We start from the raw sequence: 12,175 nt of genomic DNA on the forward strand, positions 1-12,175 counted from the left end.
TGCAGATGCTAACAAGCTTCGTATTTCTCGCAATGTGATTTTTTTTAAAAAAAATCAATATTTCTTTCCGTCTCGTGCTAATCATGTTTCTTCCTCTATTTCGCTTCTTCCTTTTGATGACGTGTGTAGTATTACTTCTCATTTTAAGCCAGGTTTTGTGTATCAGCGACATCGCCCACTACCTCTTCCTTCTTCTGAATCGCTACTTGATCCTGTCTTGCATGCGTCCCGCCGGTCTACTAGGGTTTCCCGACCTCCAGATTGGTATGGTTTTTCTTCTTCAACTCTTCAGGCCACTCTTAATACTACCTTTGTGCCTAAGTTTTATTCTTAGGCTTCTACTCATGAGTGTTGGCGGCAAGCTATGCAGGACAAACTTCAGACTCTTCAGGACAATCACACTTGGGACATTGTCCCTTGTCCTGCTGAAGTTAAGCCTATTGGGTGCAAATGAGTCTACACTATTAAGCTACATGCTGATGGTTCTATCAAAAGACATAAAGCTCGTCTGGTGGCACTCGGGAATAGGCAAGAGTATGGGCTTGATTATGAGGAAACATTTGCTCCCATGGCCAAAATGACTATTGTCCGCACTGTTATGGCCATTATTGTTTCGAAAGTATGGTCACTTCGCTAGGTGGATGTGAAGAATGCATTTTTACATGGTTATCTAAAGGAAGAAATATTTATGTCTCCTCCTCCTGGCTTGTTTCCTTCCTCTTTTTTTGAGGTTTGTCGCTTAAAGCGGACTTTGTATGGTTTGAAGCAGGCACTGTAGGCATGGTTGGAGAAGTTTCGTACTACTCTACTGGATTTCACTTTTACTCAGAGTCAGTATGACTCCTCTCTTTTCTTTCACAAGACTGCCCTTGGGATCGTTATACTTCTTGTGTATGTCGATGATATTGTGATTACAGGATTTGATCCCCAGGTAATTGAGCAGCTCTTACAGCACCTCAAATCTTTGTTTCATATGAAAGATCTTGGTCCACTGCAGTATCTTCTTGGACTTGAGGTTCAACATTGTCCGAATGGTACACTCTTACATCAGCATAAGTAACCCAAGAACTTCTTTCATTACCCGGCCTTCAAGACTGTAATTCGGTTCTTACACCTATGGAGGTCAATTTAAAGATGCATTAGGCAGATGGTGATCCCTTATCTGATCCTTCGATGTAGCGGTAGTTGGTGGGTAGTTTAAATTATTTTACCATTACTCGACCTGATATTTCGTTTGCTATTTAGCAGGTCAGTCAGTTTATGTAGGCTCTGTGCCAATCACATTTGGCTGCTGTCCGTCATCTTCTTCGATATCTCAAAGGGACATCTGGTCGCGGCTTGTTCTTCTCTTCAGGGAATTCTTTACAGTTGATGGGTTTTAGCGATGCCGACTGGGCTGGATGTGCGGATACTCGTCATTCTGTTACGAGTTGGTGTATGTTCCTTGGCGATGCCCTCATTTCTCGGAAGAGTAAGAAATAGGCTTGTGTCTCGAAGTCATCCACCAAGTCTGAATATCGGGCTATGTCATCTGTCTATTCTAAAATCTTATGGCTTCGAGGTTTGTTAGGAGAACTTTGTGTTCCGCAACTTACTCCTACTCCTCTTCATGCTGATAATACAAGTGCTATTTAGATTGCTGCCAATCCCATTTTTCATGAACGCACCAAACATATTGAGATGGATTGTCATTCCATTCGTGAAGCCTTTGCTCATTAGGAGATTACTCTTCCACACATTTCCACTGAACACCACACCGCTGATGTTTTCACCAAGGCTCTTTCTTGTCCTCGTCATCAGTTTCTTCTTGCCAAATTGATGCTTCTTGATCGTCTAGGATCAATTTGAGGGGGGATGTTAGCAGAATTGACAGCTACATGTGCTGTATATTGGCAGAATTTGTTTAAGATGTAAATAATGTAGAAATCCCTATAGTGTGAACGACGGTCACGGTTGGTAAATGACGGCCAGCAGTGTGAACGACAGTCACGGTTGGTGAATGACAGCCACCTACCATGGTAGGTGAACCACCGCCACCTACCATGGTGGGTGAGCTACCACCACCTACCATGAGATCTTGCCACAAGCCAGAGGCTATAAATTGAGACCCCCCACCGAAGCTAAACTACACATCTCAACTGCAAGTTGTGTCCTCTTCTATTTTTCCACATTTTATTCTCTGTGTTCATGTTAAATAGGGACCCGAGTAAGTAAAGAATACACAATTGAATATACAATTGATTCATTCAGACCAAAATTGACACAAACAGCCTGCAATAGACTGACTCTTCAAAATTGCCAAAACAACAAAGTTTTTGACATACCAAAGAAGGAGAAAGACACTACCGATGCTAGACAAGGAATGAGGCACAACTGAACCCATTCATTCCTCACAAGATCCCTTAGATGCAATATAGGAAAGTATCTTTGAAGGTACAAACTCAACTTTTGATTTACACGGTGAACTCGATATGCCTATTGCTATTAGGAAGAGGGTTCGAACATGCACTAAACATCCATTGTCGAATTATGTATCCTATCATAGACTTGGACCAGTGTTTAAAGCTTTCACTACCAGCCTAACAAGTATTTACATTCCAAAGAGTGTCAAGGAGGCACTTCAACAAGACAATTGGCGGAAAGCAATATTTGAAGAGTTGGGAGCATTAGAAAAGAATCAGACGTGGAAGTTGTGCACACTACTAAGAGGAAAAAGGGCAGTTGGTTGTAGATGGGTATTTGCAGTAAAGTATAAACCAGGTGGAAGTGTTGAAAGGTTCAAAGCACGCTAGTAGCTAAAGGATATACCGAAACTCCAAGTGTTGATTACTTTGAAACTTTTTCTACAATGGCTAATATTAATGTAGTTAGAATCCTACTGTCTCTAGCAGCAAATCTAGATGGGAACTGAGACAATATGATGTTAAGAATGCATTTCTTCATAGTGAACTTGAGGAAGAAGTCTACATGGAAATTCCACTAGGGCTAACAGGAGAAGATGTAAAAGGGAAAGTGCGTCACCTTCTGAAATCCTTCTATGGACTAAAGCAGTCACCTAGGACATGGTTTGCGAGATTTATGAGGCTCATGAGAGGAATGGGTTATAGGCAGAGTCAAGGTGATCATACTTTATTCATCAAACACTTTACAGATAACATGATTGCTGTCCTTATTGTGTATGTAGATGATATTATTGTTACAAGGAATGATAAAGAAGAAATGGAGAATCTGAAATTGAGGGTGGCTCGAGAATTTGAGATCAAGGACCTCTGAAATCTAAAGTATTTTCTGGGAATAGAAGTTGTCATATCTAAATGGGGTATTTTTATCACTCAAAGGAAATATGTTCTTGATCTATTAAAAGAGGTTGGGATGGAAGGAAGTAGACTAGTAGGAACACCAATTGAAGCATATGCCAAGCTAAGAGTGAGTGAAGGGGGTGAAGCAATTGATAAGGGAAGATATTAGCAATTAGTTGGTAGATTAATTTAACTATCACATACTAGACTTGATATTGCTTTTGCTATAAGTTATGTGAGCAGGTTCATGCTGTGGCTTAGTAACGAACATATGGAAGCTGTGAATCGAATCCCTAGGTATTTGAAGTCATGCCCAGGAAGGGTATCCTATTCAAAAAACATGATACATTGAATGTAGAAGTCTAACCGACTCAGATTGGGCAGGATGTCTGGATGATAGAAGATCCACTACAGGATACTGTGTGTATATGGCGGGAAACTTAGTTACATGGAAGAGTAAGAAGCAAAATGTTGTTGCTAGATCAAGTACAGAAGTAAAATTCTGAGCCCTAGCTAAAGGATTAGATGAGATACTATGGATTAAACATCCTGAAGGACCTATGAATGAACATCAATGGAACCATGAAGCTCTACTGTGACAACAAGTTAGCAATCTCATTAGCTCACAATCCGGTACTACATGAAAGAACTAAACATATTGAGATTGATAGACACTTAATTAGAGAGAAAATTGAGTCTGGAGAAGTGTGTATGCCATATATTCCTTCAGCTCAACAAGTGGCAGATCTATTTACTAAAGGGTTAAACAAGAAGACTTATGAAGCTTTGGTGGACAAGCTTGGAAAAATTGACATCTATTTAAAAATGATTTTTTGAAAATAAAATAGAATAAGAAAAAATAAAAATGAAAATAAAAAAGAAAAGAAAATTCGATTGATTGGTCTACATGGACTAGCTGACTAGTTCAATGAACCAGTTTCAGTGATCACGCGCATGGAATGTGTGCTCATGTGGAAGAAAGCTTGCGTCTTTGGTCATCTTACCGGAACCCTAATGGCGTCCACTCCTTCTCCAGCCTAATTTTGCCCTCTTTGGTGCTAGAAACCACCCATTTCCCGCATATTTTGACCTCCTCTTTCCTTCTAGTTCTTTTGGGACGAAAAATAAGAGCCTAAACCACCTTCAAACGCTTTCTTTTGTCCAAGCTTGCAGTTGCCGAAAATAATGGCGATGACACTATTTTCTTTATGTTCTAGGGTGTATGTCAATTCCCTAGATCTCATTTTTCACCCTAAACTAGGTCCAAAGCCTTTCCCAAGCCCTATGCACATGGAAACTCTTGAAAAAGCTGCTTTTTACATCAAGTCACCAAAAATGCCACCTCACAATACTTTCCAAACCTAGCTCTCTGGCTACTGTTGTAGCCACCCAAGAACACCAAATTCGTGGCTACTTAACACATGCACAACCCAAGCAAGAAAAAACAATGTTTTGAAACATGGTGGGGTCAAATTCCAACTTTGCATGAATATAATGAAATAAAAATCCAAACGTTAGACCCTAATATCAAGATGATAACTCCTACAACCCAAGTTTATACCAAAGCTGCAATCTTGAAGTAATAGCAATGCAACCAACCATAGAAAATTTCTAACTTTTCCTACCAACATATAATCCATAAAAAAAATCATCGTGTAAGCATGCTTTTAAAAGTTTAGGCTAATAAGAAGCGTACCTTTTTGTTCTTTGAAATCTTGAAGATTGAGGTCTGAAGAACTTGAATCTCCAACTCCCTTCTCCCACAAGAGCTCTTCAATGGAGATCTTACAAGTGAGGCCCCTTGTAAAAAGAATATTGGTTGTCAAGGTTTGAGTACAATCTCCTCTCTCTCTCTCTCCCTCAATTGAACATAAACTTCCTCCTCTTTGAACGTGTGTGTGTGTCTTGTATTGAGGGCATAGCTTCCTTTCTATAGATAGCATGTTGCCCTAGCACCCTATTTCCAAAAAAAGTGCCCTTATGCAACAAGGAAACCCCTTCCTTATCCCATTAGGGTGTTTTGATGCAAACTCTCTTATTAAGTTGATTAAGGATAACCCTTTATTCCAATAGATGAAGGCCCCAAGATCTAAAATTGAAGCTTCGAAGTATCTTGGATTGACAATTTACATAGAAAAACAACAAAGGGTGGAAGGGCTTTGATTATACTCTTGAACCTCTAGTTATTCCTTAATTGCCCAATTAAACATGAATTGACCCAATAATTTGGCGAAATTGACTCCGGAATAGAAGCAAAGGTCATAGAACAGTTATGAGACCTTAGTTAATCGACTAATTGATAGCATTTTCAAGGGAAATTTAGGCACATGTAACAGAGACGAAAGAGGAATTGAGTGAATTGAAAGATTGTTAGCAAAATCAGAAACTGGTGCACCGAACCATCAACAAGTGTAACCACAGATGTAAAAATAGTGGGGTTTAAGGATTCAAACTAATCAAGAGTACCTATTATATTGGAGGAGGTAGTTGAATCTATAACCTAAGGTAAGGTGGCAAGAAGTCCGGTTGTACCTAAATGGGCCACAATAGCACTAGATGTAAAAGACTAAGTTTGGAGTTGTTGAACCATGCAAAAAAGATTGTTAAACTCCTCTCTAGACATGGTGGGTGATGTACTCAACTTCCTAGTAGAGTGGCTAGAGTGTCAATTGTAGAATCTGCCTTCCCAAGAGACTTATTGGCCCAAGCTGGTTTCCCGAGGAGGTACCAACAACGATCAACTGTATGATTTTCCTTGTAACGATGTCTGCAAACACAAGAACTGCTACGAGAGCTCCTCATCCTAACACACGACCACTGCAACAACCAAAATTTGAACCTCGTCCTTGTCCTCCAAAACTCCCCTTACTATGGTTAGAGGCAGTATCCATGGCTGAATTATCACAGGAAGGGGATTGAGAAGAAGTCGGGCAGCTCTCACTAGCATAAAACAGCACTTTTAGGACTTCAAAAAACCAGAACTTACAATACGTCAGACCTTCCAAAATTGAGAACTTCAGGAGGCATCTACGAGTACAGAACTGAGCTTTTTTAATACCCTAGGAGGAATTTCTTAACCACAAAAAACAGGGAACACCACAGCAAGGTACTGCAGTTATTAAATAAGCAACCTTGCAGCAGCTACAGGCATTATGGGTGGCAGCAACTGGGGATAAATGCAAGGAAGAACAGGAAATACGTCTTTGAATACCAATCAAAACCAACCAGCAATCAGTTCAAGATTGCAAGAATTAATCATGAACACACAGCACCAAAACAGCATCATTACAAAACCAAAAACAAAGTACAACTAATAGCAGCCTGTGGAACAGAGGAACATTGACAACAAAAGACTTGAAACAGAGTATAACAAACTTCACATCAGCAAATCAACATGAAAACACACAACTTCCTACCAAGGATTCTGTACAACCTGACCAAGATGAAGGGTGTTCTTAAATGATTCTCAAACCAACTAGAAAATCAGATTTGAGGATTGATTAGGGGATAATAAGGTAAAAAAAGAAAATGGGAGTATCAATATCAGTTCATATAAATCATATTTGAAGGAGATCAATGCTCTGATACCATGTTGTAAAATTTAGAGATGGAGGAGAGAAGAGGAGGAGAGCAGAAGAGAGGAGGGAAAGAAGAGAAAACAAGGAAAAACTGGGCAGCAGTGTCCTGGAGTCTATCTACAGCTCCAGGTCTGCCCTCTTATATATTAATAATAATAAAGTCTTAAGGACAAAAATGTCCCAACTAACACCACCTAATAAAATAACATATTCTCTTCTAATACTTAGCTTTATTTCTAATCTTTGGATTATTATATTATTTATACTTATTTCAGTATGGATGCATGTATTTGTGTATTTAAGATTCTATTATAAGCAAAAAATGGTCCTACTATTGTAACATGCATGCTTTCAATACTAGAGGATAGAAGACAAAGGCAAGGATTACGGGTCTTACATCAAATCTGGGAAGTTCAGGTGGTTTGTGAGAGAAACAGGTGCTTTGCTTTGCTGTCTTGAGTTCTTTTCTTTTTGTATAATTGATTGACAATTAAATGTTAACCTTGCAGGATCACCTGATTGCCCGAGAGGAACTGTTGTATTTCTTCATGGCGCCCCTACACAATCTTACAGCTATCGAGTTGTTTTGTCTCAGGTTTTTTTCTAGCTTCTGTTCTGGATGTCATAACTACACATTTTGGACAATTACTTCATGAAAATTTCATTTGTTTGATTAATTTTTTCCTATCTATATCAACATAAAAAAAAAATTGGAATCAATAATATATTTTTAGTCAAGTATTTCTAGGCAGCACCGGATTTGGGAGGATTTTTTTTTTTGGGGGGGGGGGGACCTCCCAAAAGTGTATTTCAAGGCGTTTTCATTAATATTACTATATGCTGCTCACCACTCCATCCCCCCCCCCCCCCCCAACCCACTCCCAATAATTTTTTCTTTGGGTCCACTGAAAGGTCTGATTAGAGTAGCCTACGTAAGTTGAGTAGCCTTCCAATTTCCCAAGTCACTTCATATCCCAACCCAAGCTTTGAACCTGAGACCTTCCAGGATTGATTTGTTGGGGGTGTTTCCCTAGGCCCCAGGAAACAAATAATCTTATTATAGATTGTCTTAGCAAGAATAGAATTGAAGTTTCTGAAAAACGGGATTCAAGATATGTTTAAGTTTTCTCGTAAATTAAATATTGAAACCTAGAATCATCTCTGCTCATAAAAAGATATGATTTGATTTAGCTTTTCCTCTATTAATTTTCAATGCTCTATAATGAGTTTGGATTGTTGAATAGCTTGATACACATTATTGATCAGTTTGCCCACCACTCTGCAACATAAGATTTTAGGTAAACTGTTTGCTTGACATGGCATAGGAGTTATGGTTCGAGGAGATCCTGGGTTCAAGTCTTGTTATCTGTGTTTACCTCCATTATAGGTGTTCTTGCGCAGTTATTGTGTTTGTACACGTGTTCAAGTTTGTCTCTTTGCCTCTTCATGTGCAAGATGGGATCACCCAAGAGGTGGAGTATTGAATAGCTTGATATAAATTGGTAGTGCACCACCTAATAGCTTAAGATTTTAGTTAAAGTGGTTTTTTTAACGAGGATGAGATACAAAAGGACATGACAAGCCCTTCTACTTCTAATGATTGACTTTTAGTAATGAAAAATTGGTACTTTGTTCGAATTGATAAAATGCTTGTCTAATCACTAATGCATGGTTTCATGGGGTGTTGGGCTAGATCCACTCTCCTTTTTTTGTTTGTACTTTTATAGATGGCTTAAGTTGATTGGTGGGTACGCCTTTGGAAAATTTGTGACAGGGATCGGGATGGGCAGTGAGGGATGGTGACGGTGTCATGGTGTCCTATCTTCAGTTTCCATATGATACTATTTTTTTTCCTTTGGTAATGTGCTTACTATTTTGCGACTTTTTTGAGAAATTTTGGATCAAAATAAATTTGGGGAAGAGTGGTATTGCAGGCATTAATCATAACTGTAATAGGTTTTTAGAGTTTGCTTCTTTAGTGGGTGTAGCATTTTAGATTTGCCTTTCAGGGGTTCCTTTGGGTGGTATCCCAAGGCTAGTGAGATTTTGGGATCCAGCGGTGGAGAAGGTGTCTAAGCACCTGAATGGGTGGAAAGGTGCTTTATTTACCTTAGGCAGGAGTATCATACTTATTCAGGTTTGTATTTGTAGTATCCCTCTTTATTTTATTTTATTTTATTTTATTTTTGTTTATTTTTAGCATCGCCATTTGGGAGCACTTAAAAATGATCATAGCTCTTATCACTAAAATAAGTACTTTTACGAAAAAGTGGTGTTTGGCTTGCACAAAATTGAGTACTTATTGCAAAAGTACTTTTTTGAACCATTTTTTAAAGAACTTTTTAAGTGGATTTGGAAAGGATAGCTTTTTGGCCAGTTATAAGTTCAGCCTTATGGAGAGGCGAGTTACTTGCAGTTTTGTGGGGTATTTAGTTGGAATCGAATGCACATGTTTTTGGGGGAAAATCGTACATGTTCGTTGCTCTGGGACATGACTCATTATTTGGCTTCACTTTGATCTTTTGCAGCTGGTTGTTTTAAAGGATTGTGCTTCTCAGATCTACAATGAAATTTGCAGCTTTTGTTGTTTTGATTGTGTTTTATACTTTTTATACTCTAAAGGAGAAATTGAAGATGATGTAATGCATAGAATTAAAGCAGGTTGGGTAAAATGGAGAAGTGCTTCAAGTGTGCTTTGTGATCGTAGGACACCCTTAAAATTAAAAGGGAAGTTTTATAGGACATCTATAGGACCAGCTATGCTATATGAATCGGAATGTTGGGCAACGAAGAAACATAATATCCAAAAAGTAAAAGTTGCCGAGATGAGAATGCTAAGATGGATGAATGGTATAACATTGAAAGATAAATTAAGGAATAAACTTATTCGCAGTAAGTTAGGTGTACCTCCTATAGAAGATAAGATAAGGGAGGGACGACTCAGATGGTATGGACACTTGCAATGTTGGCCACATAGTGCACTAGTGAGGAAGAGTGAGTTAGTTACCGTGGGGGGCAGTAGAAGGGGTAGGGGTAGACGTAAAATAACTTGGGAGGAGATAGTGAGTAGGGATTTAATATTCCTGAATCTATCAAAAGAAATGGTTCATGATCACATAAATTGGCGGAAAATGATTCATATAGCCAACCACACCTAGCGGGAATTAAGGCTTGGTTTTGTTGTTGTTGTGTTGTTGCTTTATACGCTCTTTCTTCTTTAAAGAAATATATTCTTCTTTTGTATATATATATATTTAAAAAACTGTATTATTAACTCCAATTTTTCTCACGCATTAGCTCTTGCTAAACCATTTAGAAACTAACTACTGAAAATTATATTTTTGGCACAATTCATTGGCATATCTCCCATGAAAAAGGTAGTTAATGTCAGCATCATGTTGGCTAAACTAAAATCATTTGGTATGGGCTTTCTGGAGCTGTCACCATTTCAAAGTCAAGCACTCAGACAATGTGTCTTCTTATTGAGGCTTTATCTCTCATTTCTTCATTACTTCGTGGGAATATATGGTTCATGGTCTGTAATTGAAACTTGAAAGCACTATAAATGCACTACTTGAAAATAACCTGACCCCGAGGAGTATTGGAATCTGCTACCTGCTGCCAAGTTGTTCTGCCTGTAGTGTGACTTCCCTCCTCAGCTTCCTTGAAAGGTGATGTGCAATTTACTTGTCTGAATAACTGCATGATGAGTTCCTTTCCAGTTTACTGGTGCAAGCTGAAACTAGAAAAGGGTGATGTGGGTATATAAATGTTCAAAAAAGATGAGGCAAATCAATAGGAAAAGCTTGTCAAACTTTTCATGATTACAAGTATCCACAAAAATATGGATAAACAGTTCAACTTAGGCATATAGAGTACTTGCATATGTAATTACGGAGTAATCATCTATTACTTACACAATCATTTGTTATTGATTTCTTTTCTTAATTTTTTTTGAGCAGATGTCAGATGCTGGGTTTCACTGCTTGGCACCTGATTGGATAGGATTTGGTTTCAGCGACAAGCCACAGCCAGGTTATGGATTCAATTACACAGGTTTGTACATTTCTGACAGCAGCTTTTAATTTATAATCATTAATTATATATTTTGCCTTGAGATTTCGTTTCTGAATCTTAAACATTTCTATTGTTACAGAAAAGGAGTTCCATGATGAGTTTGATAAATTGCTTGATGTGCTGGGGGTCAAATCTCCTTTTTTACTGGTTGTTCAGGTTTGGAGAAAAAATTATAGATCACTGGACATTTATTAGTGGTTTTTATCTAGATATGAGCCTTATATAAAACCTTCTATAAAGTTTGTTGTATTATATATATATATCTGCTGAATCCATGAAAGCAAATCCTGAATTCCAATTGGGATATTGCGGTTCCAAGAAATTTCTAGGATACTGAATCAAATAGCTGGATCTATATTGTAAGTTTTACTAAAACTACACATAATTGTTCACCTTCTTCTTATAGGGGTTTCTTGTTGGTTCATATGGATTAACTTGGGCCTCGAAAAATCCAAGTAGGATATTGAAGCTCTCCATTTTGAATAGTCCGTTGACAGTTTCGTCTCCCATTCCTGGACTATTTCAGAAGCTAAGGTTCAGTCATTATGACATCTTATATTTCAAACTCATCATACAATGACAGTTCTTGAAGGCATACACAAGTTGAACTCTTTTAATTGGTGCATAATCTTGTCTTTCCTATTTATTGTATCAACTGGGTCAATATTATGATGGTATATATCTGTGTTGGTTTCTTTTATTTTTTTGTATCTAAAATATTATGTTTTGTGCTTGTGCATCGGTAAAGGTGAGTTGATGCGTGGAAGAATGTTTGCTTAGGGATGGTTACATTTACATATCAGTCATCATGATCTTCATTATAAAATTTGGGTGGGTTGGTAAGCAGAACTAAAAGGAAAGATCAGTGTAAAAGAAGGAAATAGAATTGCATTAATTCTTTGTGGATATTCCAACTTTATCATGGCCCATCAGGATCAATGTACTTCACTAAGTTGTGACAAAAGTATTTTGCTCATAATATATTAAAACTAATCTAAAAGCAAGAGCTCAAACATCAAGAAAGCTCAAAAAAAAAAAAAAAAGATCTCTTAGTTTTTTAGTAGAATGAAAGTTTCACTCCAAAGAGAAGGGAAATTGTGGCTCAAAAACCCTTCACCAAAGATGACACTTTTGCCCCTAGTGGCTCCTGCTGTGAAGTTACAGTCCATATCTCTAAAAGCTATCAGGTGTAGCTTCTCAAATTATACAAGAAACCACAGA

The 12,175-nt window shown here is 38.0% G+C and overlaps 1 protein-coding gene across 1 annotated transcript in view; it reads left to right on the forward strand.

The window, feature by feature from the left end:
• Nucleotides 1-12,175, forward strand: part of LOC131157744 (uncharacterized) — a 50,228-nt gene that overhangs the window by 22,055 nt on the left and 15,998 nt on the right. The window contains exons 2-6 of the mRNA XM_058112094.1: nucleotides 7,239-7,314; nucleotides 7,387-7,472; nucleotides 10,840-10,933; nucleotides 11,034-11,110; nucleotides 11,361-11,488. Coding sequence (XP_057968077.1) covers nucleotides 7,239-7,314; nucleotides 7,387-7,472; nucleotides 10,840-10,933; nucleotides 11,034-11,110; nucleotides 11,361-11,488 — 461 coding nt within the window. The remainder of the gene's footprint in view (nucleotides 1-7,238; nucleotides 7,315-7,386; nucleotides 7,473-10,839; nucleotides 10,934-11,033; nucleotides 11,111-11,360; nucleotides 11,489-12,175) is intronic.

The sequence above is a fragment of the Malania oleifera genome, chromosome 6, assembly GCF_029873635.1.
Source record: "Malania oleifera isolate guangnan ecotype guangnan chromosome 6, ASM2987363v1, whole genome shotgun sequence".
NCBI lineage: Eukaryota > Viridiplantae > Streptophyta > Magnoliopsida > Santalales > Ximeniaceae > Malania > Malania oleifera.